This window comes from Balaenoptera borealis (assembly GCF_965194805.1).
Source record: "Balaenoptera borealis genome assembly, chromosome: 20".
Taxonomy (NCBI): Eukaryota; Metazoa; Chordata; class Mammalia; order Artiodactyla; family Balaenopteridae; genus Balaenoptera; species Balaenoptera borealis.
In genome coordinates this window covers 19,081,283-19,102,328 of record NC_138879.1, presented here as the reverse complement: position 1 = coordinate 19,102,328, position 21,046 = coordinate 19,081,283, and the positions used below count along the sequence as shown (strand labels likewise).

At 43.2% G+C, this 21,046-nt stretch overlaps 1 protein-coding gene across 2 annotated transcripts; it reads right to left on the bottom strand.

The window, feature by feature from the left end:
• Positions 1–326: 326 nt before the first annotated feature.
• On the bottom strand, positions 327–20,504 carry CASC3 (CASC3 exon junction complex subunit). 2 transcript variants are annotated; one of them, XM_082373466.1, is made up of 14 exons: positions 20,205–20,479; positions 19,812–19,839; positions 19,426–19,463; positions 7,938–8,096; positions 7,697–7,848; positions 6,963–7,139; positions 6,110–6,795; positions 4,701–4,765; positions 4,288–4,402; positions 3,948–4,046; positions 3,480–3,694; positions 2,747–2,869; positions 2,504–2,567; positions 327–2,031 (listed from the first exon to the last, which is right to left on the bottom strand). In XM_082373466.1, the coding sequence occupies exons 1-13, from the start codon at positions 20,433–20,435 to the stop codon at positions 2,544–2,546; spliced, it is 2,112 nt and encodes a 703-aa protein (XP_082229592.1). In that variant the 5' UTR covers positions 20,436–20,479; the 3' UTR covers positions 327–2,031; positions 2,504–2,543. The 2 variants fall into 2 exon arrangements, with proteins under 2 accessions (XP_082229592.1, XP_082229593.1); XM_082373467.1 differs by lacking the exon at positions 3,948–4,046 and having other exon boundaries at positions 20,205–20,504.
• Between the last annotated feature and the right edge of the window lie 542 nt (positions 20,505–21,046).

The window sequence follows — 21,046 nt, the reverse complement described above, 5'->3', positions numbered from 1 at the left end:
CCTGGGAAACTTACTTGCCAAGCACAAAGGCAGGCATGAGGGTTACTAGCTGTTCATGTGGGTAAGCAACATCTCACTAGTTTTTCTGTCCCTTGCACTTCCAATCTAAGAGACTGCATATCCTGGTGTCTATGTGGCAATGGGGTTAAGAAAATTAATGGGGAGTACAGTCATTTGTGGCCTCATAGGGGGTCCTCACCTCTCTGGGCTTCCATTTCACAATTCTGAGTTGGCTCAAGCTGGGACTGTGACTCTAGGGAATCAGGGGGTCCCCTTCCCTCCCTCCCTCCCAAATCAAGACTCATGCAAAACACTGGCAAATGAGCCAAGTTTACATGTCTAAATTTTATTTTCTCCAAGTCACAATGCCAATCACATATGTGCACCCTTTAAAACAGTAACAAACAAGAACAATACACATATAGAAACTCTTGCAACAAAACACAGTGGACCAACAGAGACAACTGTCACAGTGTCTTAAGGTCTGGGAATCTGGGCATGTGGCCCACTGGCTTGAGGAGACATCTTCAGGTTTAAGGCAAAGGGAACAGCCTACAAAAGGCACAACCATCAGCCACCCCTGGAAGAATCTCTTAGTTGTTTCCTCCTTGGGGGTTACAGCTTGAGTGCCTCTTTCCCCTCCCACCCCTGTGACTCAGAGTGGTTAAGCCAGCTGTTGAAGAGAAGGAACAGAATTGGTGACATTACTTGGGGAGAGACACAGCTGCCACCTTCTCCCTCAGGTTCTGTAGAAGGACAGGGACAATGGCCAAGTTACCCCTGGCAGTCACAAGTGCTGCAGTAACAGGAATCTCTTCCAAAGAGGCAGCAGGGGAGTGGTTCAGGGCCACAGATAAGAAGGAAAGGAGGGAGGAGCCCTTGCCCTGAAGTGACTGGTTTCCTTAGGCTTTAGGCCCAGGTGTGGTATCCTCTGTCTGCAAGGACAGGAGTAAAACTTAGGAAAAACAAGGTAGTAACATCTAAAACACTTGTAGCAGGAAAGACATGGAGAAGAGCAATTGCAAAGGACAGGGAAGACCGCTGGCTGGGTAATATCTGCCTCTAGAGAGATGCATTGGTCCATAGCAACTGGAAGGGGTGTGGTAGAAAGGATGTAAAGAAAAGCAGAGCCCTCTAATTCCACTTACCTCAAAGACTGAGCCTTGAGGACTGTGTGAAGACATACCCCTAAGGTGCAAAGAGTCTCACTCCACCCTCCCTTTCTCACTAAAGCATCTAGTTTTGCCATCTCTCCCCACTGTTGAGACTTTGCCCTTAGTAGAGAACTGAAGTCTACCAGAGTACAGAGACTGATGGAGGCCCAGAATTCTAAAAACTGAAGTCAAGAAGAAGGACTCCTACCACACACTTTGAGATCTTCACAACGGGACACTCTGTGCAGACAGCTATGTTTCCATAGGGTTAGAAGAGTTAAGAGAGTCCAAGTATACAATAACAAAGGCCAACCAAAAATGAAAGGTCAGCTCTTTGTAGACTTGGTGGGGGAAGACTGGCTGGTAAGGTCTCAATTATCTGGGATGCAGGGAAGAGCCAAAAGGGAACCCAGAGAAGCTAGCAAACCAGAGAATGAACTTGTTTCATTTAAAGGCAGAGAGAGAGAAAAGGGGCGGGGGCGGGGTTTAAAGGAATATTAATTTAAGAATAGCAAACCAGGCTTTAAAAACGAACATCTTAGAAAACAAAACAGGATGGAGCTTCCCTGGGAGCAGCAGATGCTTGAATTTCCCAGGAGAAAGTGAAGAAGAGCAAAAGATGTGGGCTCCTAGATGTAGACTCAGAAGCCTCGGCTGTCTGGATCTCTGCTCCTCTGAGCACAGCCAACTCAAAGAAAGACTGAAAACGGGAGGAAGTCCACTTGTTTCTCCCTTTCTCCAACAGAGCCTATCCTCTGAGGAAGGCAGGGGTCCCCCCATTCAGCTGCTTGCTGGTAGGAGCCACCCTCTATCTTCGAAGCCCTCCTGGTAGTAGACAGCCGGTTGTTTTCTATCCTGGGTTCTCACCTCTGCTGTCCTGACAGGGGTGAGAAAAAGGGAAGAACCACCAAAGTGTTAGTGGACCTTTTGGGCATTTACAAGCTATTTTCAGAAAACCACATTTCTAAATAATGTATATTAAAGTAATATCCCTAAAACAAAACAAAACAACAAAACCCCCATGGTCTTTCTCCTCCACGACCTTTAGAATTGGCTCTGCTGTAACACCTCAAATTTAGATTTCCCCTTTCCTTAATAAGGAATGCCCTCCTGCATTTTTTCCTTCCAGCTTCCCAAATAAAATGCTACCAAATTAACAGTGGTTTCTACTCAACCCTGCTCAGTGCATTCATAAAACAAAGAAACTGGCAAATTTTGGGACTCCTCTAAGCCTCCCCCTGAGATATCCCATGATTACAACTTAGAGCATTAATTAGGTGACTGTTAAGCAAGTAAGCATTAGCATTAGTTTTAAGAATGTTCTGAGTCATATTAAGTTGTACACTTACTTTTATACGATGTTAGATTTAAAATATTCAGAAATTCATATTAACTGGAACCCCTGCTTACAACCTGAAATAAAGTTGGAATTTGTTATCAGGTCATTATTATTTAAAAAAAAAAAAAAAGACCATTTTCCATAGAAACACACCCAGAAAAGGAGGGAAATCTGAAGAAAAGGAAAGCCCACTGAGGTCGGATGTGCCCTAAACATCCCTTGTTTAGAGCTCCTTCCCTAGGAGCTCTCATACCTCAGGTGGTGGGGGCTTGATGGTGACTGGCTGGGGAGTCCTCCGGGGTGGGGAGGGCTTTGGCTGCACCTGCTGCTGGGCGGGGTTATAGTAGGTCACCCCTCCATATACCTGCGATGGGGCCTGGGACCCCAATAAACAAGGAGAAGAAAAAGGAATTAATTCATCCAAACTATGATAAACAGGAAACATTATTCAGGCACAAAAATAAGAGTATCGGGGAATTTATAAATCTCTAAGCTGCCCCCCTTTAAAATAATTATTCATTTCTGCCTTAATATGTCCTAATATGGTTCTTACTTCTTCAAAGTACTACCCAGCTTTCTCTAATTCCTACCATTAGCTGACAAATGGAAGAGACTGAGCTCAGTGGTGACACTCCAGATACCACATGGTGTCAACCTTCTGGGAGTTAAACAGTACAGGGAGGGGTAGGGCTGGTAAGTAGAATACAGCTTCATTATGCAGTTGAATAAATAGCAGACATGCCAACCTAAGACATACTAAAACACTTGAATGAAAAACATCATTAAAGAAATGGAAGAGAATAAACAGATGATGGGCATCACATAAGCTGCATTTCTAGCTCCTGACCACCAAGAGGCGTCCTGACACCACATGCAAATCAGTGGCATTGAAATGTTGTCTCCAATTCTTTGAGCATTCTCCTCATACTATATTCCTGTCTGATTTAAAGGATGTGTACTTAGGAAAATCTCATTAGCCATCTCACCTGCGTGTTAGGATATAGATGAGGCGGTGGTGGGGGAGGCAGTGCCCCTGGCGCATAAGGGTAACTGGGATTACCAAAGTTCATGACGCCTGGAGCAGAAAAGTAGGTAGGAGCAAGCAACTGCTGAGGCGGTGGCTGTCCTGGAGACATGGACACTGGTGGGGGATAGAGGCCTGGATTGGGCAGAGGCGCCGGTGTCTGGTGGGGATGTAAACCTGGACAAGAAGAAAACAAAAACTGAAATAAAAGGTAACACCATTTCCATGGGATGGCCTGGCTGGACTGCTCACCACAAACTGCTCAGGGTGGAAGTCCTCAGGATGGACCCAAGAGGAGTTTGTTGCCCAAGCAGCCAAAGTGGCCAGCTTCATTAGCAAGCAGCACAGAGCTCAGGAGGATGGGGTTTGTGAAGCCCCCAACACATATCCTCACGTACTGGAAGCATACAAGCAGAGGCACAAAGCTTACCTGGGTGGGGAAGGTGCATTTCTGGCTGCACAATCATGCCCTGAGGAGGCAGTGGGGCAGGGCTGTCACCATGGGTATAGATTGGTCCCTGGAACTGCACTGTAAGATATCACATTGGGACTCTCATAAACCCTCACTCTTCACATCACATGGACAAGTCTCCTTGTCCCCCAAGCCCTTTGAAAAGATGTTCTCATTTCCATGTGAAGAAAACAGCAACCAGAGAATGTTTGTTAACCACAAGGAGAGGTCAGAAGGGAAATTCAGGAGGCAGGAGGCTGGTCTCTTAGTTCACTTCACCCTGCCAAGAAAGATACTCCAACAATAAAAATAAACTCACATGGATCATAGTAATGTCCCTCCATGATACTGATGTGCACAGGAGGGGCAGGGGGCTCCGGCACAGGTCTTTGCCGTTGAGATGAATAGCGTTTGGCTCGCCCACCCTGGACACCCTGAAATAAAGAAAGAGGTCTGAGCAAGAAGACTTCCAAAAGGCTGACTCTCGTATCATGTCCCACCCTCCTTTAGGTACTGCAAAACACTTACCTGGTACATGGCGGTGTTAAAAAAAGTATTTGCAAAAAGAATTGAAAAACCAATGAAAAGCATCAAGATCTAAACCCAAACCCTGTACCCTACATTTCGGGAGACCCAAATTAAAAGGGAAACATGCGAAAACTGACTTAGTTTAAACAGTGAACAAGCTGTGACATGCAACCCCCAACATGTGCCCCTTTCCCCCTTCTGTACCATTTCTTCCATCCGGTTAAACTGAGGTGGAGGTCCTGCTCCCATGTGTATGTGGTTGGGCATACCTGTAATACACCAAAAAAGTCACTGCTGCAGAGCAGACAGATGTGAATGGGACTCAAGATACCATCAAGAAAGTGACAGCCTGAAGAATCCCAACATGGGGAATGGCTTTCTTCCTTTAAACTAACAAAATTCCTTTTAAACTATCTCTGCTTCCTGTCAACTCCAGCATTTGGAAATTTGCCCCCACCGCCTGCCACCTTAATATAGCAATAAAACCTTTGAACATGAAAAAAAAAAAAAAAACTTCAGCAATGCAATTCAGAAAATGCCAAGTTCAAAATCTTCCAATCAAGTATTTCCCTGCACAGAATCCCTGGGAGGTTATAATTAGCATATTACATTATCAAACATATTGAAAAATCTCAGCCCTGAAGTCTCTGAGCAACAACTAGAGAGGGGAGGATGTTCTAAATCTACCTGATTATTCCTGGCCACAGAGGTCTGGGCTAGAAGTATGGGAAGAGATTCCCCTCTGGCTGAAGATGACTCAGGACAAAAGGGAATGTTCTAGAGACTGTCTTCCAATGGTAATAAGGCATTGGTAGGAGAGTGTACTCCTCTAACCAAAGATCAACCCCAGGTCCAGTTTAGGCTACCCTGGTTTTCGGTGTTCAAAAATTACACACACCAGATAAGAATGCAGAAATTGCCAGTCCAAATGAGGATTTCCAATCTTTGAGCTCGAATTAGATTTCAGAAACTAAGGAAAAGATCCTCTGATCTATCTGACTGGAGGAAGAAAAAAAGGATGGGGGAGAGGGGTGGTAGACAGGTCCTAGTCACTAGCACTATGCTGTCCAACAGGATATCCACTAGCCACATGTAGTTATTTAAATTTCAATTAATTAAAATTAAAACTTCAGCTTCTCAGTCACTCTGGCCATATCACAAGTATTCAAAAGCACCATCAGTACAGAAAGTTCTACTGGGCAGCCTGGCTCTAGAAGACTGAGGAAATTAGAGAGGCTTTCCTTTCAAGAAGATTAGGAGATACTCATCCAAATTCAAATGCAGTTTCTGCCTTGAAACATTTAACCATTAGCTCAAATAATAAGAACACTGCCTTCTTCCACTTTTTCTACAGCGACTGGTAACGGATTCTGTACTCAGGAGCTCAGTATTGATGACTGATCAGTTAATAGTAAGCAAAGTAGTGGGGTAGTCTTGTGCAATAAATAAAACTGCTCTGAGGTTTTTGGATGAATATACCTATGAATCCATCTGTTCCTTGCAGTTAATGAAGATACTGTCAGACACCACATCCCTGAGAGACATAAGTCCCATGCCCCTAAGTCCAATGATATAAAGGGGAAAAAGCGAGTCACTATCCCTAAGGTACCTACCCCGAAGCTCACGTGATTGCAGGAATGAAGGCTGCCCTGGGCTCCAATTCTGTTCTGTTATATTTAGTTGTGCCACATCTTGTTCAAGTCCACCCGTGGTAGAATCCACTGGAGCCTCCCAGTTCCCAGTCTTAGCAGGCGGAGGAGGCGTAGTTTCTGGGACTGGAGGTGCTGGGGTCAGCCCTTCAGGTGGAGGGGGCACCTCCTCTGCAACCTTGACTGCATCTCCAGCTTTGACCCTGGTTCTTCTTGCCCGGGAATAGGATTTCTTCTCAATAGGCCTGTCAGGAGCTGGTGGTGCAGTGTCAGGAGCAGGATTTGGTATCTCTGAGGCCGCCTCCTCCTTCTCAGGACTGCCAAGCACTTGAGCATCTGCTTCTGGAGATGGATCCCTTACTGGAGTCTGCTCCAGGCGCCGTGACCGGTAACTAGTCTCATGTTTAACAGTCTCACCAGACCGGCCAGCATGCTGCCCACCAGCTTCCACAGGCCTAAAACCAGCACAACCTTCCTTGAAGCCTCCAGATCGAGAGTAATTCCTGGCAGCAGACATGCGGCCAGTACCTGCAGCATTCCTGTTGATAAATGTCCTTGGTGGTAAGGTGCCCCCAGGACCCTGGTGGCGATGGGACTTATTTGGCCGCTCACCAATCCAGTTTGGATCTCTTTGTGGAGGACTCCCAAACCTGAACAAACGGAACAGAGAAATAACAAAAGGGACCACTAGAGACATAAACTGAGGGTCAGGGAGACTTCCCATATTCCTCACCCAATTACGGGCCAGAATAGCATTTTAAAAAGCAGAGTTTTTCTCCTGTAAATATCAACAGTGTAGGCTCCAAAATTTCCTCACCTAGGTTTCCGGATTCTTCGGGGTTTGATGTCATCAGGATTGTGAGCTGAGCGGATGTCATAGCCATAAAGAGCAATGAGCTCCTGTCGGGACTTTGGAGCCTGTTCATCTTCCCGAAACTTGTCATGCTCCCAGCGACCCTCATCCTTCCACAGCTTTCGCTGACGTCCCTTGGGTCTGGTTGAAACCAGGGAAAAGTGTCTTAGGTTGGCAGATTCTGCCAAGTAAAGATGTTCATGAAATAAACAGGGTTGGGCAGGGAAACAGTAGGAACTCAGGTATTCTCTCCATCTTCCCCGACAGGCTATACAAAACAGGCCTTCCAAAGGCAAGAGTGAATCACAGCACCTCAGGGCCTGCTGGGCTCAAATGTAACAGGAATAGAAATGAGGAGAGACTTCACTTCAAACTACTCAGCACTCTGGAAACATCTCTCTCCTATAAGGCCACCTATGCAAGTATTTCAAATCCCAGAGGTTCTGAGCCTCAGATTAAAGAAGGCAGTGGAAGTGTGGGTCTGGATCCCAGCTCTTCCACCAAGAGTTACTAAATATTCTAAGCCTTACTTTCCTCATTTGTACAAGAGGGATAATCACAGTACTTACCTTAAAATGTTGTGAATAGTAAATGAGATAATACAAGTAAAACACTTAGCAAAGTGCCTGGCATATATTTCAGTAGTAAGCACTAAATACATACTAACATCCTACAGAGCAGTAGCAAGTGGCTGTTACCTGACTTCCTCCTCCTGAGTCTGCCCTCGAAGATCATGCTCAAAAAAGAGCCCTTTCCGGGGTATGTATGCTGGGTTCTTCCGATCTTCATCATCATCCAAATGCTTAGGGCCTTTTTTACCAACTTTGTTCTCCACAGGCTCTGTGCTCTCCTATCGGACAGATAAAGGACTCCTTACTCACTCCAAGGTTAAGAGCTCCTATTCCAGAACCCAAATGGAGGCCTTTGGTGGGTACTAACCTGTCCATCCCCACTTTGCCTCTCTCCAGTCACAGTGCCTTTGGTGTCAGGCTTTTCTTCTCCCTTCTCGTCTTTTGCTGAAGAATTAGCAGCATCATTGGCTTCTGATTTCAGCTCCACTTTGGAGTTTTCCTCTTCACTGTACTCCCCTTCATCACCCTGAAAAAAGTTTCCCTGTCAGCTGTGGAGATAAGATCTGAATGGTGTATTTTAAAATTTTCTATTTTTTTTTAAAATTTTCCGTTCTTTAGGAAAACATTTTCTAACAAATTTTACTGTAATGTAAGAATTAAAAGCAAACACATCAATATTCTTACTAAAATTTCTAGAGAACAGAAACATTGTTAAACAAATTAAAAGCACATTAAAAAAATATATATACAGGGAATTCCCCGGCGGTCCAGTGGTTAGGACTCCATGCTCATGCCTTCACTGCCAAGGGCCTGGGTTCAATCCCTGGTCAGGGAACTGAGATCCCACAAGCGGTGCAGTGTGGCCAAAATATATATATATGTTTATATAGATTCCTGTAAGTTTTCCAGGAAGAAATGCAAGGAACTGTTAACAGCAGCAGCCTCTTTCATTCACTAAGCTTATTGTGATAATCATTTCATGATGTATGTCAAATCATTATGCTGTACACCTTAAACTTACACAGTGCTATATGTCAATTATACCTTAATAAAACTGGGAGAAAAAAACAACAAAAACCAAAAACAGTGGCAGCCTCTGGGGAAGAAGCCCAGGGGATATGGATGGGAGGCTCTAAGTGTCTAGCACACAGAAGGAGCTTTATCTTTGTTGATAATTTCTCTCCCTCTCAATGAACTGTCTCTTAAACATGCAGTGCCTAATAACTACACTCTAACTCAAGTTGTTAATTCTCTCATCTCAAAATGGCTTAGAACAGAGATTCCCAACCTTTTAGATTATGTGAACCCCTTTTTAGGATCTAAAATTTTCATGGGTCCCCATGAGACAATAGCTCAGTATAGTATCCACAAATTGAGAAAACATGTAATGACAAACAACTGCTATACATTCAATAATACTTTTAAATACATTAATATTTTATTAACTCATATATATATTCAATAATAGTAGTACATAAAGGTGGGAGATGTTGATTTGGTGTACAGATAATGAGAACACAGCTAGTGAATTTGCAGCCCTTTATAATAACTCCATGATTTCCCAAGGCACTATTACTCTCAAGTTGGGAAACAGTGGCTTACATTTTTTATGTCTATGATATAAATACTAAATTTTCTGTAGCATGAGAGCCCCTTAGCCAACAACTCTGTCCAGAATGATAAAATTATAAAATTTTGACTTGGAAAACTTTAGAAGAACTTGTACAATCACTGCACCTGAGAAATGAAAAAAATTAAAGCCCAAATGCTCTCTCTCCTCTCCACTTTCTTCCCTCTCTTAGCACAGCAAGATTGGATAATCCAATCAATTATACTTCAATTAAAACAAACAAACAAACAAACAAAAAACAACCGGATAATCCTGCTTGTGACATAGGAAGTGTTAGGTCTGTCCATACAAAGAAGGGTCCCTTAGGCCATCCTTTAAATAGGGGCCACTAGAAAGGGTTAGGCAATAGAGGTGTAGCTAGTTCTAGGTAGGGAAAGGGAGCAGCTAAGGCTCCTGCTACAGGGGCTGGCTTTAGACTAAAGTTACTCTCATATCCTTGTCCTTCCAAGATTTGGACCTAAGGAGGCAGGGCTATAGGTCAGGGGAGGTAGGTTTAGAGACCTATGAGGACACAAAGAAATGGATTCAAGGGAAGGTGGTTTAGTCCCCACTGCTGGGTTAACATGTAAGGGTACCAATATACCTCTGCCCCCCTGGTAGATTCGTGTACACTGGTCTCTTATTCTCCTACTGGGTCTGACACTCAGTCTGTACCAGACCCTCTCCTGACTCCAGGTCCAGGATGGCCTCAGGAATCTGATCAAAGATACTCACTGAGATTCCTGACGAAACAAGAAGCTCTCAAGCTCTAAGTCTCTGACCTTTTTTCAGATAGGGCTGCGATTGCCTGACTGGCCCAGACAAGTCAATTAATTCCCTTTCCCCTTTATTCCCTGCTCAGCATCAGGGTATTTCGGCCTCTAAGTGTTTTGGGTTAGGAGTCCCAGAAAGGTGACACTGCTATGAAACCACAGAGTTCAGGGAGACTGCTTGACCACACCCACGCTATGAGAACGACGCCTTTACCTACAGCTTTTTAACAACCAAGTACCCTTGATTCTTCCCATTTCCCCTCAATCACAAGAAGTTTTCTCTCCTCTTGAGTTGGGAATAGGTGGGTGGTAATCATTCAGTTCTTTCCTTGGTCCTATGTTCCCTTCAGGTTCTGTAGCAGAAATTGCAAGAATCTTGCTTGGGGGACCTCCCTGGTGGTCCAGTGGCTAAGACTCCACATTCCCAATGCAGGGGACCCAGGTTCGAGTCCTGGTCAGGGAACTAGATGCCACATGCCACAACTAAGACCTGGCGCAGCAAATAAATAAATATTCAAAAAATAATAATAATAATAAAGATTTCATCTTTAAAAAAAAAAGTCTTGCTTGGTGTGTGTGACCTTAATTCACTACTCCCCCCCACCCCAACAATGACTGAATTCAAACACCTTAAAATAGTATCAGCATGATTAATGAGAGAACTTTGTTTTATGCTCTATCCCCTCTTAGTCTGTGGTGGAATGTCAAATGAGGCAACTCTTTTATTCCAAATGAGAAACTAATTTTGTTTCCAGGGCAGGACAGAAAGATACAAATAGCACAGTGCTGAGGAGACTCCAAATTAGCATCAAAGTCTGGTATAACGGAAGCCAAGGTGCTACCCTAGAGTCAAGCTTCTTCAGCTATGGGCTGACATCAAAACCCTTTCCCCTAGTGCTGACTCTCCCATTCAGTGAACACCCTTCCAAACCCTAAAGCCTAGCTCTCCACTGAAGCAACTGCTTCCCTGGCAGAATTCTCATGCAAACGTTTTAGCTCATTTTTCCATTCCCCACATATTTCAGAGGAAGAGGTCGAGCTGGTATCTTCCTCATTCTCAATGTCTCTTCCAGATCTAACTCCTCTGCCTCATTTTAAAAAATTTTTAATTTTTATTGTTTTTATTACTTATTGAAGAATAGTTGAATTATAATGTGCTAATTACTGCTGTACAGCGAAGGGACTCAGTTATACATATATAAACATTCTTTTTCCTATTCTTTTCCATTATGGTTTATCACAGGATACTGAATATAGTTCCCTGTGCTATACAGTAAGATCTTGTTAATCCATTCTATATATACCAGTTTGTATCTGCTAATCCCAACTCCACCTCATTTTAAACTGCTGCTTCTCTGAGGCTCCTATCACCTAGCTATACCCTGCTTCTCGAAAGTTCAGATTACATCACTTCACTTTTATGAAAGACCTACAGTAGCACTTGTTTTCACAAACTGAAAGAAGCTTCAAGAGAATTTTTGTTTTAAGAAAAAAGGCAAAAGTGAAAATTGTACTCAGTGTTTTGTTTTGCAGTGAGCTGTCATATTGGCAGCTCCACACCCCAAGCAGAAAGAGTGGCACCACCAAGCTCCTGCCCTGGGAACTACACTTGGCCTCTCAGCATCAAGCTGCCACAGCTTTGAACTGTGTCTGTGAGCATCCACGCTTTATGTCTATTTATTTTCTGCATCCCTTGGCAAGATGTGTCCTAAGGTAATTGCTTCTTTGCTTTAAGCCATTTCAGCTTACGAAAGGTTTCACAGGGACGCTCTATCAGACCAAGGGGGAAACCTGTACCTCTATGCCTCTGCCTGGGTCCACCTTGTCGTTAATTTGAAGACTATGGCAAGGAGCTCACAGTTTTCACCTCCATTTTAGTCATCCACTTCCATGTACACACTTCAGACCAGTCTTACCTGGAACTGCTATATACATTTTTTTTTTTTTAAGTAAACCTGATCTTTTAAAAATCTTAAATTTAAACACCCCAGACTTTGATCAAAACTGCCACATGGGGGACTTCCTTGGTGGCGCAGTGGTTAAGCATCTGCCTGCCAATGCAGCGGGCACGGGTTCGAGCCCTGGTCTGGGAAGATCCCACATGCCCTGGAGCAACTAAGCCCGTGCGCCACAACTACTGAGCCTGCACTCTAGAGCCCGCGAGCCACAACCACTGAGCCCACGAGCCACAACTACTGAAGCCCGTGCGCCTAGAGCCCGTGCTCCGCAACAAGAGAAGCCACCACAATGAGAAGCACTGCACCGCAATGAAGAGTAGCCCCCGCTCGCCGCAACTAGAGAAAGCCCGCGGGCAACAACAAACACCCAACGCAGCCAAAAATATATATATAAATAAATAAATTTATTAAAAAAAAAAAAAGCCACATGGAAAAGAATGAAGTTAGACTCCTCACCCTCACCTCACCCCTTATAAAAAATTAACTCAAAATGGATCAAAGACCTAAAATATAAGAGCCAAAACTATAAAATTCTTAGAAGAAAACATGACTTTGCATTTGGCATGGATTCAGCAAAAGCTTCTTTGATATGACACCAAACACACAGCAACAAGAGAAAAAACAGATATATTGGACTTCATCAACACTGAAACCTTACACCATCAAGAAAGTGGAAAGACAACACACAGAATGGGAAAAAGTATTTGTAAATCATATATCTGAGAAGAAACTTACACCTAGAATATATAAAGAACTCTTACAACTCAATGATAAAAAAAAAACCCAATTAAAAAAAGGACAAGGTATCTGAATAGCCACTTCTTCTAGGAAGATACACGAATAGCCAATAAACACAAGAAATAATGCTCAACATCATTACTCATCAGGGAAATACAAATCAAAATGAGATACCATTTCATACCTACTAGGATGGCTGGAATCAAAAAATCAAGACAGTAATAAGTGCTATTGAGAATGTGGAGAAACTGGAATTCCCATACATTGCTGCTGAGAATGTAAAATGGTGCAGCTGCTTTGGAAAACAGTTTGACAATTCCTCAAACAATTAAACAGTTACCACATGACTCAGCAACTCCATTCCTAGGTACATAACCAAGAGAAATGAAAACATACAACCACACAAAAACTTGTACACTAATGTTTACAGCAGCATTATTCATAATAAAAAAACAGAAACTCAAGGGTCCATCAATGGATGAATGGATAAACAAAATGTCGTATATCCATACAATGTAGTATTATTCAGTCATAAAAAGGAATGAAGTACAGGGGACTTCCCTGGTGGTCCAGTGGTAAAGAATCTGACTTCCAATGCAGGGGACATGGGTTTGATCCCTGGTCAGGGAACTAAGATCCCACATACCACAGGGCAACTAAGCCGGCACGCCACAACTACTGAGCTCATGCACCTCAACAAGAGCACCTGCGTGCCACAACTACGGAGCCCACATGCCACAACTAGAGAGAAAATCCGCACACCACAACTAGAGAGAAGCCCACACACCGCAAAGAAAAATCCCACATGCCTCAACGGAGACCCCGCATGACGCAACTAGCAGCCAAAAAAAAAAAAAAAAAAAAAAAAAGGAATGAAGTACTGATACATGCTACAACTTGGATGAAAACCTTGGAAACATTATGCTAAGTGAAAGAAGCCAGTCATATTATATTATGTTGCCATATAATATATGATTCCATTCATATAGAAGGCCAGAATAGGGAAATCTCTAGACACAGAAAGTAGATTTGTGGTTGCTTAGGGCTGGAGCGAATGAGGATGGAGGAACTGTGGGGGGCAAGTGACAGCTAAAGGGTACAGAATTTCTTTTTTTTTTTTTTTTTAAGATTTTTTTGATGTGGACCTTTTTTTTTTTTTTTTAAATTTTGTTTATTTATTTTTTGGCTGTGTTGGGTCTTTGTTGCTTCACGTGGGCTTTCTCTGTTTGCGGCGAGCAGGGGCTACTCTTCATTGCGGTGCATGGGCTTCTCATTGTGGTGGCTTCTCTTGGTCAGCACAGGCTCTAGGTGCATGGGCTTCAGTAGTTGAGGCGCGCAGGCTCAGCAGTTGTGGCACACGGGCTTAGCTGCTCCGTGGCACGTGGGATCTTCCCGGACCAGGGATCGAACCCATGTCCCCTGCATTGGTAGACGGATTCTTAACCACTGCACCACCAGGGAAGTCCCCAGAATTTCCTTTTGAAGTGATGAAAATGTTCTGAAACTGACTGTGGTAATGGTCACACATACCTGTATATACTAAAAACTATAGAACTGTACACTTTAAAGGAGTAAGTTGAATGGCACATAAATTATATCTCAATAAAGCTGTTAAAAAACAAAAACAAAAACAAAAAACCCTGTTATTCCTGTTCTTTCTCAGTTACTCCTTTACTCTCTAGTCTCCAATTTCTTTTTTTTTTTTTTTTTACCCAAACTCCCCTCTAGTCTCCAATTTCTTAAGACATCCACTCCCTTGACATTTCTACCTTTTCCCTACAGATCAGTCCTTTCCCACATTCACTTTCCTCTCAACTCTGTGACCCCTTCATTTCAATCACTACTAGTAATTCCCTCAAGTCCCCTACTCCCATGTGCCCAAGACTGGATCAACTAACTGTCTGCTTTTTCTAAGCTTACAACCAGACTTCTGATCATCACTAAAGGGAGTTTAAAAAAAAAAAAAAATCATACAACTTCACCCATCAGTGCCACCTCCAACCTCAACTACTCAAACTTCCTTTAGTCTCACAATTCCTACACTGCCCTTCCACCAACAACCATTCTTTACGTTTTTCCTTCTATTTCACAAGGAAAACAAAACGAAGGGCACACCAGCTTCCTCCCCATATACCTTTCCTTCCCACTTCTCTATAATTACAATGGAAGACGTTTTTCTTGCCTGTTTCCTATTTCTTCTCATGTACTCAGTCAAGGACACCAATACACGCATTACCTATCCCCTCCCTGTTCTCTCCCTTTCTACTGATTTCTTCAACCTTTAGCCATACTTTGTTCTCCAACTTAAAAAATAACACCAAACCCTCTCTTGACGTTAGAGCCTTCTTTCCAGCTACCAGCTCTCTAGCCTCCCCTTCATAGGCTAATTTCTTTAAAAAATTTTCTTGGAGGATTCTGGGAAAATGGCAGCAGCATAGTTTTTGATCTCTTCAAATCTCCACATGAAATGGGAGCAAGATCAAAACCCTCTGGATAACATTTACAACAAAACTAGGCTGCAAGCTATCCCCCAGGACCCAAAATATAAGCACATAAGAGCAAAGCATCAACAGCCACAAGACCTGCATCAGATTGGTATCAGTGTTGGAAAAAGCAGAGAGCACTAAATGGACCTGAAAACAGGAGAACCCTGAACTAGTCAATAGGTAGTCAAAAGAAAGCAAAACTGAGAATAACAGTTGAAACCAGAAGGGGTTTTACTGTCTCCAATAGAATGTGAGTTTAAGGGTCCTGCAGTAAGAAGGTCTGAAAGGGTTAGAGCAGTGTAACCCTTTTGAAATCTTAAAACCAATCTGGCTGCCAGGGCCCCCTCTAGGAGAGTAACACACTGAAGATAAAACTGTTGAGAAGAGAATCAAATTCAGCAGAAGAGGGATAAAAGGAATGAAGGAAAGAGAAGGTCCAAAACACATTAGAGAAGGGAACAAAAGCAGGAAATCTCAGAAGGCAAGCCACCATATATTTTTTTTTAACACTACAGAAAAACAACTGAAGAGGGAGCTCTATGAAGTTAGAAAAAGTTACTCTGAGCCGCACTTCCTTCGAAAAGATCAGGAAAACTAATTTTTAAAATCAACAAAGGAAAAATACAGAGATCAAATCCCACATAAACTTGCTATGAGAAAAAAAAATAAGTAGAATAGCATTCCTACAATGAAAGCATGCCAAAAAGACATGCATATCATATCAAAATTGTAACTTCTATTTCAAAATGAGTAAAAAAAAAAAAGACATTAATATTATATAAGGCATGAAAGAACATCAGTCAGAATTAGAAAAATCCAAAAATGACATGAAAGAACTCATTCATTCAAAGGAAGATATCAGAAATTAAAAAAAAAAATTCATTTCAAATACAAAGTCTAAAACTAGAAGGAACACAAACAAGCGTGGATAAACACAACAATAATGCCTTATGAGAAATTAAAAGTGAAAAGGAAGAAAATATTTAAAAATCAACAGAAAATGAAGAAACAGACATAAAGGATTACAGAGAAAGGGTCAAACACTGAAGACAGGAAAAGAATATTGGGATAGAAGTTCCATGACATACTGTAGAGCACATCTCATACCTATGAACACTGATCCAGAATGACCAACTCCAGGACAAATTCTAATAAATTTACTGGACCCTAAAGAAAATATACTGGGAATACCTAGACAAAAATAGCAAGTGCCTTATAAGGGAAAGAAAATCAGGTGTTCATTAGTCAGTTCCGTGCAAGATAAAAGCTTTGGGTCACACTGGTATTTTTCCAAGGATATCATGGAAAGACAATTTGCAAGAAATACAAAGGACAGAGAGAGCATGCTAAATTGTACTATGAATGAGTGACCATCAAAATCTTTTCAATGGATACACTGTAAAGAAAACAAAGGGATGAAAAACTAAACTGTAGACTAAGAGATAGATCAAAATTTAAGAAATAGGCAAGACTAAAGTGTGGCATCTAGGTATATACAGTTAGTGATCAACAAGAAATTCAAGCAAGTAACAGATTACAATGAAAGGCAAGATGTCAAGTCTACTTCTCTAATCTAGACAAGTGCTGTCCAACAGATCTTTCTGGGATGATGGAAATGTTTTTATCTATGCACATGTGGCTACTGAGTACTTAAAATGTAGTTACTGCAACTGAGGAGCTGAAACTTTAAGTTTAATTAATTTAAATAGCCACATTTGGCTGGTGACTACCCTATCTGACAGAACAGAACTACACCTCTCTCTTAAATTTCAGACAATATATACTAGATATTGCCACATCAAAGTCCCACATGTTCCTCAATCTCAAAACATCCAAAACTTAACCCAAACACTGTCCTTCCTAAAATCTCCTCCCCCTGTGGTCCGTTTCTTAGTGAATAACACCATTCATCAACCTGGGCATCCCTTTGACTCCTCCTTAATTCAGGCTCCACATTCAATCAATCAAGAAGTTCTATTAGTATCACCGAAATATCTCTCAAATCTATGTCTTGCCAGTGCCACTGCCATGTCCTTTCTTTAGGGCACCATCACGCTCCTTGGACTATCCTAATAACCTTTTTAACAGCTCTGTCTCCAGTCTTGCCTCATCCACAATTCATCCTCCACACTTAAGCCTCCAACAGCCTTTCTTTCTTTGCTGTTAGAGTAACATCCAAACTCATTTATACACAGAATGGTACACTCCTATAAAGTCACAATCACCAAACCTCACTGAACACTCCATACTGCCTGGCAGTCTTTCTGATGTTTCTGTTCTCTAGTGACTACAGCAAACATTCCTCACTCCAAAACCTCTTATCTCCTTCTTACTCTTTGCAGATAACTTTACCATTGACTTCAAAGAAAATAAATCATCTCATCAATCACCACATTCTGTCAATTCCATAGCCTAAATAACTGTCAGTGCTGTCCACTTCTATTTTCACTGCCACCACTCCACTCCATGCCACACTTACTACTTTCCTAGACTTCCACAGTAGCTTTCTTAACTAGCTTTTCTGTCTCTAATCTTGCTCCCTTCAGATCAACTCTCCCCACTGCACACAAAATGATGGTTATAAAAATAATAATTCTAAAATATTACTGTGACTCAACCTGGGATCTTGTTAACATACAAATGTCTGAATCTTCACTCCCTCTGCAAGATTGTTTCAGTAGGATTTTTTCATGTAGGTGTTCCCTGGATCTGACAAACACTGCTTTAAAATTTAAGTCTTATTCATAACCTGTATCACACTCTTGTTTAAAACCCTGGTACACTTTTTTACTTCCTTAGAATAAAATCCAAATAGTTTTCAGCCTGGCTTATAAAGTACTTTAAAATTTGGACTGAGATTCATCCTTACCACCAGTTGTACTAAACTCTTCATATCCTCCAACTCACCATGCAGTCCATCCCTTCTAGACCTTCTTTCCACACTGTTCCCTCTGCTTAGAAAATTCTACCTGGCTAACTCCTATTCACCCTTCAGGTCTCTATTTGAACATTCGCTCCTGTAAACATTTCCAAACACCCTAAACCCAGTTAGTTGCCCCTGCTATGTGCTCCCAAAGCACCTTATCTTTCCAATACCATGGTATTTACCAAACATTATTGTAATTACTTAGTTAACTGTCTATATTTTCCCCCTCTGACCTGGAATGTACTGCTAAATTCCATGAGGGCAGAACCATGCCTGTCTTTTATTCCAGTGCCTAGTACAGCTCCTGGCACTGAGCAGGCACTTAATAAAGAGAAGGAACAAGTAATCCCCGCATGATCTGGCCCCTACTCACTAATATGCCCTTATTTCTTGTATCCATCCTGTCCCAACAATGTTCCAGCCACACCAAACTACTTTCAAGTTTCCAAATATTTAACCTTCTCTCCTGTCTCTGGGCTTTTGTAGCGGTTGTTCCCTCTGCCTAGCACATGGTTTGCCTGGCTAACTCCAATTCGCTCTCCTCTGACTGCCTAAGACGGACTCAGTACCGGGCCATTAACACCCTACTTAACCCTATCCCCGAGCAGTTGTCACCAAGTCCTATTATTGCCTCAATGTTTGTCTGACTTCCTTACTAAGTTGTAAGATTCCTAAAGATAGGAACTTTGTTACAGTGTTCACTGTTGCATCTCCAGGGCTTAATGGAAAGTCTAATATGTAGCAACAGTTCTATAAAATTTATAGAATGAACCTTTGATCCACAATCCAATTCCTCCTTATATCTCAGGGCTCTGTTCAACAACTCCAGGAAACAAATAGCCATTCTGATAGCGTCTCTAGTAGTTTATTCAATCAAAACAAGGAAGTTCACAAACGTTTGGCTTAGGGAAACTTTCTGCTAAAGACAGAAAACCTTATCCATAAACTGAGAAATGTTTCTGACACAAACCACTCAGAATCCTACCCTTTTAAGGTCTTCAGATATACTCAGAAAAAATATCCAACTGGCTGGCTTCACTACCTAGGCATCATGAAATGGAGTGTCAAACAACCTGTAAAGGGCTTCAGAATGTTCTCATTCTCTTATTTAGAACCTTATTTCCTTTAGACAGGGTGAAAAGCCAGCTATTAACAGTGTAACACATGTGGCCTGAAGAGGCTTACACCAAGCTTCCCTCCCTATAACTGAACAAGACCCTTTATAATAGTTTTTCAGAAGCACAAATGAAGAATGCACAAGAGGAGTAACAAGTAGGTGATGGTACTTTTGAACCACAGGTGTGTACAGTTTTTAAAATACATTTTCCAACCTACACCATAGGAAAAAGAAACTATCACACTCACTTCTGAGTCTTCTGCACTTTCATAATCCGAGAGAACAGCTGAAAGAAAACAGAAACATGTAAAGAAAAAAAATTCAACACAAATTATTATAATTACATCTCCTGACTGCCTGTTGCGGATCAAGCTAAAGCTCTCATTTAATTCTGACTTCAACCTATGAGGAAGATAAAATTACAGTCCCCATATACAGATTGAAAACAGGTTCAAAGAGTGACTTCGACTTTCCCAGGATCATACTGCTAAAACGTATGCTTTTAAGCTCTATGCTACAAAGAGCCACTTTGTGGCACCCTCCCCCAAATCCTTAACAGTCTGAGAGGATGTCAATTGCTGGAAACGGCTGACCTGAGTTTATGGGCAAACAACTCTGTCAGGATGCTACTCACCATCGCCCTCGATGCCATCTTCACTCTCCTGAAGGAAAGGAAAAGACATGGGTTAGTTCTGTGACTTCCAGAGGGTGAGAGCTGAAAACTGAACACAAAATGGTTGGAAAGGGAGACGAGGAAAGGTACATCTTTAACAAGTAGCATCCGAGGGAGGTCCCGTCTATTCACCTCCAGTCCCAGTTTCTGAATAAACATCCACTTCCCATCCGCAGCAGCTCTGCCCTCCCCCCACAAACCGCTCCTCCTCGCTTGGGGCTCCGGAGGCAAACCGCACTGGGATAGCTCTCTCCTCGAACAAGTTACGCCTCAGCATCTACCGTTAACTCCCAGCCTCCCATCTTCACCTACACCCCGCCCGCCCCCCGGCCCGCCCCGCCCGCGCGCACTCACACACTCCGACTCCTCAGCGCTCTTGGCGCCCCCGCTCTCCACCCGCCGCAGATGAAGGGCCCCGGCTCGGCCTCCGCGCTGGGAAAGCACAGAGCCACTGCCGCCGCCTCCAGCGCTACCGCTGCAGCTCCCGCCGCCCCGCGCCGGGGAACCGCCGCTGTCTGAGCCGGAAGCACCAGATTCTTCGTCCTCGGTGTCCTGCGAAGCGCGCTGCCGCCGCCGATCCGCCATCTTACGGAGAACGGCCGCCGCCGGCCGCCTCCTGACGTACCCCGCCCGTCGCAGGGGCTGCCGGGAGGCTCGAGACCTGGTCCCAGCATGCTTCACTTGCGGCGCTGGTTGCCCTGCTCTTCAGGGGGAGGCGCTGGGGGCGGGGCTGGCGCGCTGCGGCAAGTTTGCGGGCGAGCGGGATTGCGTAAAGCGGTGGCGTAGGGGGCGTGGCGCGGCCCCTGACTTCCCCCGGTAGGGCACCGGGCGAGGGGAGTTGCATTCGGGCAGCCTCCTTCGGCTCCACGCTCGGCCATCTTGGGCTTTCCGAGTGGATATCTTTGACCTGTCACAGCTTCACTGCGGCATTGGAGTTGTTTCATGATTTTCTTTTTCGTTTCTACCTATGTTTGAAGCAGATCGTTTGACTGAATTCGTTTGCTTGGTAAAATCACGAATCAAGGGAAACCTCTGAAGCCGTTGTGCTGCATCAGATTTGTTAACACCAGCCCATTTTAAGCTAAAGGGCGGAGGAGGAACCAGTTGTTCGTAGTGAAGCCCGAGGATTTAGTGTTGCAGCACTACAGTGTTTTCCCTGTATTCTCATTTCCTCTTCCCCCTTCACGTGTCTTCCC